Source organism: Tasmannia lanceolata, unplaced genomic scaffold, assembly GCF_043159265.1.
Source record: "Tasmannia lanceolata isolate RefF3 unplaced genomic scaffold, GAP_Taslan_0.1 ptg000011l, whole genome shotgun sequence".
NCBI lineage: Eukaryota > Viridiplantae > Streptophyta > Magnoliopsida > Canellales > Winteraceae > Tasmannia > Tasmannia lanceolata.
Window position 1 is genome coordinate 17,150,216 of NW_027518688.1, and position 12,478 is coordinate 17,162,693.

General features: G+C 37.7%; 1 protein-coding gene across 15 annotated transcripts in view; it reads right to left on the reverse strand.

Moving 5' to 3' along the window:
• Nucleotides 1–7,075: 7,075 nt before the first annotated feature.
• Nucleotides 7,076–12,478, reverse strand: part of LOC143886508 (uncharacterized) — a 41,968-nt gene continuing 36,565 nt past the window's right edge. For 11 of the 15 annotated variants that reach the window (XR_013253858.1, XR_013253856.1, XR_013253850.1 and 8 more), the window contains one exon: nucleotides 7,240–7,515. Coding sequence is in view for 3 of the 15 variants with exons in the window: in XM_077390502.1 (XP_077246617.1) it covers nucleotides 7,456–7,515 (60 nt within the window). In the remaining 12 variants the exon portion in view is untranslated. Of the gene's footprint in view, nucleotides 7,516–9,624; nucleotides 10,095–12,478 lie in introns of all 15 variants that reach the window. The other 4 variants (XR_013253851.1, XR_013253846.1, XR_013253845.1 and 1 more) reach the window with 2 other exon arrangements.

Below are 12,478 nucleotides of genomic sequence, written 5' to 3' on the forward strand. Positions count from 1 at the left end.
GGCTCTTCACAGCCAATTATCAGTTGGACTGTTGTTGGAAGTGTCACGGGTCAATTTGAAGTGCATTGATTGGATGGAAGGCTGTGTGACCATTCCGCCAGTGAAAGGTATCTCACTATGTGAAACAACCAATTACTCCAAGTGCTTAAGCTGTTGGAGATGGCGTTATTTTATCTTTTTATACTTTAACACTAGAGGTGCAACTCGGGTTGATTTTTGGGAATCCGGGTTGAGCTTTTACCTTAAAATCGGGTCGGGTTTGGGCTGGTTTCAATTCATTTTTTAGCAAAAGCTCAACCCGACCCGACCCGACCCAGGTTGCACTCCTATTTAACACTTCCCCTCACGTGTGGCCCATCTTTTTAGGGTTGGCCTACACATGGCACATGTGGCCCCTCTTTTGCGTTGGCCATTACATGTGTATTTTTAATATCTAGAAATTCTGAACCCAAGCAATTTCTCTTATACCATGTGAAACAACCAATTACTCCAAAGGCTGAAGGATGAATCATCTTAATCTTTAATAGGGAATATAGAATGTAAAAGGAAGGTATTTCTAGATTTGGAATGTTTGCCGGATAACTGGACAAGACATGAAAAGATTGTTCTCGATACTTCACAGTGGCGAGGTATTCTGATTCTGGACTGGATATTGATAGTGAAGCAGGGTTTTGGTCCTTTGAAATTGCTGAGGCTAAGAATTGAATCGAGATCATTGTTATGCTTTCCTCCAACCTATCTTGAGGATTGAAAGATGAGAATAGCTTCATTCCAAGAAGGGTAATGGATACACTAAGGTTGCGTTTGGATTGTTGGAATCAGGAATCAAGATCTGAATCAGAATCAGCATCTTATTCTGATTCCTATTCCAATTTCCCTATAAATGGGAAGGAAAAACTCAAATAAATAGAAATTTGAATAAAAATTTAATTCCGACTGGAGCAGAATCAGGATACCATCTCTTGGGCAGGAATTAGATTTCAGCATTTCCCCCATCCATTCCACCCCTGTTTGGATTATGTACCCCTTATTCAGTTTTTTTTATTTTTTTTAACGAAATGGTGGAATTGGGCAGTATAAGGTAGGGAATCATTCCCAGTTTGGATTGTAGGTAGTTTTTTTAAAAAGTTATGAAAAGATTTTTTTTCCAAACGTTTTTATTTTTCAGTTGTTTGATTACAGTTGAAGGATGTGGTTTCAACCACTCAAATTAAAATAACCACGGATAAACCCCTTGATTCAATGACGATTACCAATGACTAAGATTCATTTTTTATCTAAAGGAGTGAAGCTTCTTTCATTTTGGTAGAGTGGTTCATCGTTTATTTAGAGATCTTCAATTTATAATGAAACCCCTCTAGCTAAGCCATAACTCTATCAATTCCTCCTAAATTGTTGGGATGAAAACAAAATTCCTAGGAAAAATTTCAAGAAATAAATATTTGTCTTGCAGTCCAAACAGGGCCTAAGTACAATTATATTTACATTGGTTGGTGCACTTAGAAGAAACTTGTAGTGAACAATTTTTTACTTGAAAATCAATAAAGCAACAGCCAGTGAGCTTCACTGCGGTGTTAAGTTTTTATACGATTGTATGATATGCCTAAAACTTTCAGAGCTTCGTCTGATTGCTGGTTTCTGCATCTAAACTTTCAGAGGATGTGTTTCTGTTTTTATATATAGGCAGTCTCTCTTTGTTTTCTTTCTTCTTCTTTTTTCTTTTTGAATGGTGTATAAGCAGTCTCTTTAGTCAGGTATTAATCAAGTGAAGCCAAGGATTGCGGTTAAAAAAATCCAATAAGCTAAACCCAAAGTATAAGGGGGGCCTTCCATCATTGATCATAAAATTGTATGGTTGGGTAAACCAATATTGTTAAAATCCACTGGAGACGTTGTTAAAATATTCGATATATTTAATGCTCTTCAAGGTGAAGCCTATCACTAAAGATGGAAGCCAGCCACCCCCCACCCCCCACACACACACAAGTAATTGATCTGTAGTTACAAGTAATTGATCTGCGCAGTGTAATTATCAAAATTTGGTTTGCCTTAGTTATTGTATAGTATATATTACTATACATAAACTCAACTCCACTCAACTAAGCCTTTGTCCAAAACTAGTTGGGGTCGGCTAATGAATCCTCTAGAAAATTTTCATGAAGAAGGTGAAAGAATCTACCCGGATCAAATTGACTAAGTCTAATCTTGACACTAGTTGGGTTAGTCCACATAGATCATTTTTCTTCAATTCTCTCATATCCAAGGTCATGTTCTCTGTTATGTTCCTAGCCATCAAGTCTTTCGTCGCTGTTTCTACCCAAGTTATTTTGGGTCTGCCCCTACCACTTTTTACTCCATCAACTTGGCACGAGTCACTTCTTCTCACCAGAGTATCTAAAGGCTATGCCAAAACCATCTTAAGCGGTGCTCTCTCATCTTCTCCTCAATTGGTGCCACCCCCACCTTGTTACGGATGTCTTCAGTTTTAATTCTATCTAACCTTTTGTGGCCGCACATCCATCTAAGTATATATTACTATACATATTTGATCTCAACTCAACAACTCAACAAAGCCTTTGTCCCAAACTAGTTGGGGTCGGGTAAATGAATCCTTAAGAAAAATTTCATGAAGAAGAATCTATACTATACATATTTGATTAAAAAAAAGGAAAACAATCGTGATATTGCAAGGCTAATGATACTGGCATGGTCATGTTTTGATAATTGCACTAGCTTATCTTGTCGTTTATTAACTAAAGAGCTATCAAAGGTTATTACAATTGCCAAAAAGCTCTCAGAAGTCAATTAAAATAGAAAAGAAAAGATAACTTTGTGCAATTATTAAAACATGGTAGTGCCAATGGCCTATTGCAAATAGGCTAATACAAGTACCCTTTTTCTACATCCACTTTTTACGGTTATTTTTGCCATGACTTGTCACGCCCCAACCGAGTTTCCGGTCTAGGCACATAACAACGCCACATATTCATCAAACCACGAATATATAAGGCATTCACACTAGAACTATGCAATAAACAGAGCTACTAAGCAAAACTAATATATTAATTCATCATCAGAGTCATCAATGCGGAAACTAAAATCTTTGTCCAATGGACTACATCAAGAAACCAGTTAAATGTCTCAATGTTTATTGCAACTAAGACTACTATCTGAATAAATAAAAATAATAAATCTCCTAATCTGACGCCCTTGCTCACTCCCAAGCCTACGAAATCAAGCATCCTATTGTCCATCACCTGTAAAAAGAATGCGTGGAATGAGCTAATGCCCAGTGAAATAAACATGTCTACACTTAATAACATAATACTAATTAAATAAACAGAATAATTGGCAACATATGTAAAACTGTAACTAGCATAGCAATCTAGCTAGCAAACTGTATAACTGGCATAAACATGCATAACTGTATCTGTAACTGTAACTTTAACTGTAACTGTAGCTTCGCCTGATGCCTAGTGTAATGAGACTATTACTGCTAGACTATAGGGGTGTCAATGGACCCAGACAGTCCGAATCCGAACCTTAATGAACAGGATCTAGGCACATGAGAAGGATCAATGGACATATTATGGATCCTCTTCATAAGATCCGAAAAATTTTGGATCGTGATCAAGACATGGCAAAAAAATCCGATGGATAGTCACGATCCGAATTCTTTTACTAAAATACCCTCTAAATATTTCTTATATTAATACTTAAATGAGGGGTATTTTCATAAAATTGAACTAAATATTACTTAGCTTACAACTTTCCACTTTCCCCCTTTTCCTGGCACCTTTTCTCTTCCAATCCTCAATTGGTTTTTCTTCTTGTAAACTTGCCACTCTACTTCAACAAGGAGTCAAGGATTAGTTACTCAAAAGTTTTATCGTCGCGCACCCTCAAACATTGGAGTTTTTTCAACAATAAATCCTATTCTTCATCAAAATCATGGGTTGTTATTAGATATAGTAACTAATTCTTTTCTGAATTGAGGAAGTTTTTGAGTTCATTTCAAATGAAGAAGGCTGAGATTTTTTTCTGTTTTGTAAGTAAGACCTACTAGAACACTCCGATGGACGGTCCGATTTGAAATGGATCGTGACAGGGACACAAGAAGTAGGATCCGAAGAACACTCTGAATCCAATCCGACCGATAAGGGATTTGAATGGATCGTGACTAAGACATAGGTGGATCCGATCCAAAGTGGATCCGTTGACACCCCTACCAGACTACGTAGCCAACGGAACCTGCCTACTAACTCGTAGGAAGCCGAATCCCAACGATCTCGTATGAGATTTCACCATCGTAATACCTCGAAAAGTGATACTGCGGCTTGATCCATGACCATTACTTCGATGGTCTAGAAAAAGTCTTATACACTAATAATCATGCAAAACACTTTGTCTCAACGGACATTAACTGTTGCATCCTCACTTAGACAACACCATGTTCTGATGCAAGTACTGCGTATCAAGTCAAGACTGGCACATACGTGGGTACGGTAGATCCGAACCAGGAGTCAACACTATACCATGACTATCAAGTCTAACCGGCACACATAAGTGCATATGGTAAATCCGCACCAGGAGTTAATACCATACCATGACTATTGACTCTCGTGTACACCAACACAGTCAATAACAATCATAAACATGCATAACTTTGCATAATAAATCATATTCAATATAATGAATAACCGTGGTAGAACAAGTCTACTCACCTGTGGTACTCATCTGATTTGTCTCCCACGAAGTAACTCCTTCGATTACTGTGTAGTATCCCCTACAGTCCATATTAACCCTTAATCAATACTTTGGATTAATACCCAAGTCCCACGGGGCAGATCCGTGCCCTAAAAATAAATTGGAAAACTCCCAAAATCATTTTACAATTTTTAAGTCATTGGCAGTCGACTGGGGCCCACCAATCGACTGACCCTTGACTATTGTTTTAAACAACTGAAAACAGTATTGGCGCTCCAGTCGACTGCCCATCAACTACTGAATCTGGGCCAAAACCCAGTCTTGGCGCACCAGTCGACCGGCCCAACTAGTCGACTGTCACTGGGAAAACTGGTTTTTCCGATCAAAACTCTAAAAATACCAATTCCTTCCGGATTTCTACCCGAAAATCCATCTTTCTTCTTCCCTTAAACATACTAAACCTCTTAATAACATATTGATTAATCTCCCCCACTTGATTAGGGCATCTAACGCGATAGAGTGCGAAGATCTTCTGAGAAAAACCAATTTCTTCAACCCTAATCAATGGTTCTTCAATCGAAGAACGCAAGGCTTGATTTAATCACCATGATTACACTATTATCTTTATTCTTGAGAGATTTGAATCTCTTTAGGGAGAAAAATAAACCAAAATTATATCTACATACTTCTTGGAAGATGAATTCCCTAAGCTTTTCTTGATCTCCTCTCTCAAAAGCTCCACACCAATTTCTCTTTAGGGTTTAGAATTCCAAAATCTGTAGCTTTATGGTGTTTTTATATACTCTAGCTCTTAAGAGTCCTAACTTAGCAGGCTTTTGGAAACCCTAACCCATTCGAACTAGGAAACTAACCTATTTAATTTAATATTTTAAAATTTTGGGACAAAAATACCCTCTCCCCCAAACGTTCCCACGTTTTGGACGGATTTGGGGTATTTCATGAGTTCTTACCACGGCTATTTTGGATCTAAGGCCGTGTTTGGATTGCAGGAAAAATATTTCTACAAAAGAAATTTTACCTTGAATTTTTTTATATTTGGGAACTGATATGGTGAGGGCCTATTTAGATGGAGTTTATCATAAAATGAAGGTCCATCTACATCCACATTGGATTTTGTTAATTGTTTCCAGTGTAGTCAAACTATGGAAAAGTAAAATTCCAGATTAGTTTTTTCTTTCCAAACTTTACGGAAAAATTCCTGCAATACAAACAGGACATAATTTTTGGATTCATGGAAAGAATCTCGTGGAAAACTTTTTTCCTAGGAAATTTTTTTGTTTTCACGATCCAGAGGGAAATGATATCGTTTGGCTTATTTAGAGGAATCTTACTATAAATTGAAACCCCCCAAATATCTTAAATCGACCCCCATATAGGGCAGTTGAGAGAGGGGTCGATTTAAGATATTAGGGGGTTGATTTATCACTGCCCGAAATAAATCTTGAACTGAAACGGTGATTTATATTACTTTTTTCCATGTGTAATGAAACAACGGAAAGACAGGAAATTCTAGAAAAAAATTAGTTTTCTTAAACTAACTATTGCGGGGGGAAATTATAGAAAAATTCCAACGAAAAATAATTTTCAGGGTCTAAGAGGTTTTCAATCTTCCTAGAATGTGACTTTTTTTATTTTGGAAAAAATCTAATGTAAAATGAGTTAAACAAACACTGGAAAGTACATTTTCCATGAAAAAAAAATTGTAGGCTAACTTGTTAAAATCCCTCCCTCCCTCCCCTCTTCAAGAGTTAGTTTCTCATCCTCAGATCATGGGTCACATACTCAAATCTAATATACATTGAACTGAGATCAAATATTATTTGAATGTGATTCGATTAATCGATTATATCCCAATAAGCTCCCAGTGCATCATAAGAGGTATAAAAATAGATTCTACTCGAGACTTATCTAGTTATCCACTCTGTCAGCCAGAATCACAGTGGGCCCACATTGTTTGGATGATCCAAAGCATTCATTTGATAGGCCCTCACATAGATAGGGTGTGCCCAAAAAATCAGCCCCTTAGGATCATCCTAACCCTTCGATTTGTGAAGGTAAAAAATGGACAAATTTGTGAAGGTTCATACCTGTCCATTTTAACCTCCACAAATCGAAGGGTTAGGATGATCCTATGGAGCTGATTTTTTGGGCACACCCTATCTATGTGAGGGCCCATCAAATGAATGTTTTGCATCACCCAAGCAATGTGGGCCCCCATTGTATTTAAGCCAACGGAGTAGATAAGTTAACTACTCGATCGAGTAGATACACTTTTCTCATTTTTTAATCCATACTTCACTGTAATTTTATCCACATTTCACTGTACTGGAGAAAGACAACAAACACAGAACACCAAACCAAGCCATTTTCCCCAACCTACCATTGCTCATAGGATTCATACAAAATCTTCAGGTTGCATCTTGTTTATGCGTATTGTTGGTGTCTAAAATGGCTTGGCCGCCACTAATTTTGTTTGCATGAAAATATTACGCCGAGGGTTCTATTCAAATCTTTAGCACCACAACTCACGAATTTTGTAATGGAGAAATTATTTCGAAATGAGTTATAATCAGGCTTGTTGTGCATTGCAAGAAAAGGGATCAAAGTACTGTGACTCAACACCCAAAAGGAAGCTTCCAGCGAGATGCAAGGAAATTCCTGGGTAATTCATTTCTAAAGTTTTGGAAGCAAAATCAAAGCAACAAAAGAGTCCGGGTCATGTGGGTCTTACCCAACAGAGCAATCTATTGGGCGCAACAAAAGACTGTCATAAAGGCATTGAAATTCCTGCAACATAGATAAAAGATAGAATTAGATGAGACATTATCCAGGTAAAATACATTAACACAAATAGATGCAAGAAAGAAAAGGAATACAGATGAAATATGAAGCAACAAATTATAACTAACAAAGTCATACATAAGAATCAGTGAATTACAAATCACAAGGATCCTCTAGATTTGATTGTCCACAAAACCTTGTTTTGAAGGCTTTGATTTCCTAGTAGACTTATCAGATGCTCGGATACTCCAACATTTTAAAGGATGCATCATAGAGAACACTCGTCATGAAAAAAAAAACGATCACAGATCAAAAAGAACCAACAGACAAATCAGTGTTTCTCCCTAGTGGCAAAAATTGGCTAAAACAATTCAGAATAAAATGGAATGGTGTCTGAATTATCCATTGTGGAAGAATTTTAGTGTAGCTTTTAGACTTAAATCCATGGTATTAAATTTCCACCGAAACCGATACAAAATGACCAAAATGTTACTGTTTCCATCCCCACCGAAACCAAAGCCGAAACGGCTGAAATGCCTAAACCAAAATCACAAGTGTAAGGCTAGTATACTATATCAATATGTATTACATAATTATATTTATATGAATTGCATGTGAAATGTGGTGCAAGGATTATGCATAAATATTTAAATAAATTACATATGAAATTTGGTAATTGGTATATACTAATTATCAGACATGCGCGATAATGCATTTTACTAGGTCTTCGTGTTGTTAAACCATTATGGATTGTTGTGTTGCTTATGTCATTATGTGATGGTTTCTAAATATGCATTTATATTTATTCTAGCTTTTCCTGTTAAAATCTGTCATTTGTGTATGTTTCCATATGTTTTCGTGATTTTATAGGATTTCTACCGAAATTTCCAACCGAAACCGAAATGTTTATGTTTCTATGGCGACCGAAATCGAAACGGACACCGAAATTTAAAACCTTGCTTAAATCTGACCAGCCCGGCCCTCAGAATAAAAAGGCAACTTTAAGATTTTACACAAGCTTTTTTGAGAAAAGAAATCGTGAAATATCAATCAAGTAAATAAGATTGTGTCAATAAAAGTCAACAAATGCTGATCGCAGATATAGTTTGACACAAGCCAATTTTTTTGAGAATTCAATCAAGTTATTAAGCATACACAGTAATAATAGAAATAATAATAACATTAACACATAGCGGTAGTAGCAACAACAAGAGTTGTGAAAGAGAAATGTATCCCTGTTGTAATTTATTTTTTTTGAATGATATCCCTGTTGTAATTTATTTTCTGAAAAATGAATAGTGCTGCACCCTCCTTTCAGATAAGCCTTATTAGTTTGCTGTTATGAAAAGGACTGGAGAAAGTATTGCATGCCCTCACCGACACACTATTTCAAATAAGTACAATTAAACTATATATAATAATAGAAATTGGGTTGCCCCCAAACTTTATTAATGTAAATTTTCCAATAGTTATTAAATCTATAATATATAGAAAAGTCGGTGCCCCTATGTTTTTTAAAACCTTATAGATGTAAATTTTCTAAAGGATTCATTTAGCCGACCCCAACTAATTTGAGACAAAGGCTTTGTTGACTTGAGTTGAGTTGAGATAGATGTAAATTTTCCTTTTACTTCTAATTACCTTACAAATGTAAATTTCTATATTTAATGGGAAAACTAGAAGGTCTTCAAGGTTATTTAAAACCTTAAGGTAAAGTTTCCAGTCTAACTATTAAATACCTTGTAAAGTGTAATTGTGAATTTCTTTATAGCTATTACACATATTACAGGTACTAAAGCTTATATTTTACAGCTCTGGCTCTATTCTTAAATCATAAAAATTTAAACATGAAAACATATATTTTTGCATGAATAATTTCATGCATAGCGCAAGCCATTTTCTTGTGTGTCTGTGCGTGTTATATCACAGTTTCTAACTTGGCCAATATCTACGCATTCACCCTTGGCCGATACAACATATGGGCAGTAAGCCCAATATAGACTATATATCGCAGTTTTTCGAAAATGATTCAATAAAAATTAAAAAGTCAGACCAAATGTATGAAAAAAATATGCAAAGGTCGAGATGGCCCTAGCAAAGCAAAATAAGACATACCTTAAAAAGAAAGAGCATCAGAGATAATGCAAAATAATGTGGGACGAGACGAGCCGAGAGAGTACATCTTGGGGACGATCAATTGCAGGATCCTTTGGGTTTTCCTTCACTGATGCCTGATCTTTGATCATTCTGGATTGCCCCGTTCTTGTAGATCTAGTTTCTCAGTTTTCTTTTGCCTCTTGTTTGAATCCAAATCTAAAATCAATCCGGTTTGTCGTGTGGTTTATGTTCAATCTTTATTGGCTTTAGAGGTCTATTTCTGTTTTTGTGCGGCCTTGGATCTGTTGTTTTCCCCGGTTTCTGTATGTTCTGTTCGCGCAAATATGGTTCTACTATTTTCGGGATTTGATCGCAGTAGGTGATTTGATTATTAGTGCGATTAATCAGAGATCTTATGTTCAGATTCTCAAATGAAAAGGATGTTCTAACAATGTGGCTCAAAGATCTCTGATTAAAAGAGTATGAAACTACACAACAAATCAAAGAAAAAAAATGAACATCACTGATGTGGGTACCCAAACATTACAGAGAAGCAATAAATTTCATTTTAGCACTTTTAGAGAAAGGACCTAGACATCACACCAGATGCAAACCCATAATTTGAGTCAACTTAATAATAATCATAAAAAGTAATAACCTTACAAGATATTGATGGGTCCTCTTAATGCACTGAGAACAAGAAAATGTGATTAAGGGGAGCCATGACTTAGTTTTATGCATTTTAATAATACTAAGAACTATGCCTATCTGATTTTCAAAATCCCACCATGTTTTCCTTCCATTTTCACCATTATATATATTATTGCTTCACAGCTTCCAAGGGTAATTTGCTATCAAGTCATGAGTCTTGAGAAAGAGGTAAACATATAATTCTCACCATTATTATGGATAAAAGTCACAATAATCATCAAACTACTTCCTTTCTCAAGGAAAAAAACATCATTTTTCTTAATAACCAAAAAGAGAAGTCATCAATTTTCTTTTTCACGGCAAACTGCTGACCCAACAATCTCAAGCTCAAATCTAAGTACCAACTTAGACTCATTAAAATTTGCACAAACTAACCACTACCATAGAAACCCAAAAGAATTTAAAGAGAGAGGGAGAGGGAATCATAACAACCATCAAATAGCAATCTTTCCTGCAATTCTACAAGGGAGATGATATTTTCACTCCCCCTGCATTACGCATGCGCTCCTCTATAATGTGATTTGACGTGAAAAGTGGGCAAATTTAACGCTTTTTGACGTCAAATCGCATGATAAAGGAGGGGGGGGGGGGGCATGCATAATGCAAGGGGGGTGAAAATATTATGGCCCTTCTACAAAATTCCACAAAAATCTAAACACTACCATAGAAACCCAAAAAGAATTTTAAAGAGAGAGGGAAAGGGAATCACAACAACCATCAAATAGCAATCTTTCCTGCAATTCTACAAAATTTGAACAAAAAATCAAGTAACATCTTCAAATTTTTTTTTTCCAGCCACCAATTCGTAGGTTTGCTGGTAAGCCTCACACCCCAAATTTTTCAACCCACATCATTTTTCCTCCTCTTCCTTTCATCACTTGGTAAACCCTACCACTATTTTCTCCCTGTTATTATGTGTTAGATCTTCATCTCTTACCCTACTTTGATTACTGTTTGTCTTTGCGGCTCCCCTCTGTGCCTCATGGCTTCCCTCTTGTCAAGCTTCGTCGATGCCCGTCATTCTTGGAGCCGCGTCTAGCTTTCTTGGCGTATCCTAGTTTGCCCACCTATTCTGTTATCTCCTATTATTCGTCTTGGTTTGGATTGTCTGTTTCTTTCTTGCTTGTTGTTATGGAGGAGGTGCTTGACAATCCTTCCACAGGAGTGGTTCCTGGTGTTCGTCCGACACCCTCTTTGGCGTCTTCTTCGTCATCATCTCTCTGCAAACTATGTTATTTGGAAAGCAGCCGTCGAGAAGTATCTTATTACCCGTGGGAAAGCCCACGTCATTTGTCGTGATCCTCCTCCTACGACGGATCCCACCTTTGATCGATGGGAACAGAAGGATGCTCTTGTTTGTACCCTTCTGTGGCAGAGTATGGCCCCTCACGTCTCTGGGCCCTTGATGCTTCTGCCTACTGCGAAACGGATCTGGGATCAGGTTACTCTTCTTTACTCTGGCGTGGCAAACATTAGTCGAATCTGCTCTACCTATTCTGAGTGGGTGCGTTTCCGCCGTGGTGATCTTTCTCTTGCCACCCATTACAGCCAATTTGTTGGCCTCTGTCAGCAGCTTGATGTTTACATGCCACTTACCACGGATCTCACAGAGGCTGCCCGTCAGAGGGATTAGATCCGTGTTGTGCAGTACCTTGAGAGTTTGGGTCCAGAGTACATGCATCTTCGTGAGCAGATTATCGGTTCTGGCGCTATTCCTTCCCTTACTGAGAGGTTTACTCCCGCATCCAGCAGTGCTCTCCTGGTGATCCAGTGATATCTGTTCCTATTGATGGTTCTGCTCTCGCGACCTATGATGGCAGTACTCGCCCGCCTCGTGGTGGAGCCTCCTCTGGTCGTGGTCGTGGTCGTGGTGGTGGTCGTTCTGGTGGTGGTCGTGGCCGTTCTTTTTGCATTCATTGTCAGCGCGAGGGACATTATATTAACCATTGCTATACCCTGCATCCCGAGCTTCGTCAGGCACGCTCGGCTCACATGGGTACTACTACTGCTTCGGCTTCAGATTGCGCTCCCTCTGCTTCTGTTCCTGCACCAGCTGATTCCACCTATACATTATCCCGTGCCGATTATGAGGAGTTCCAGCGTCTGCGGCTCAGTTCTCGTCCTCCCTCTGCAGGTTTCGCCCAGCCACGTAGTTCACCCA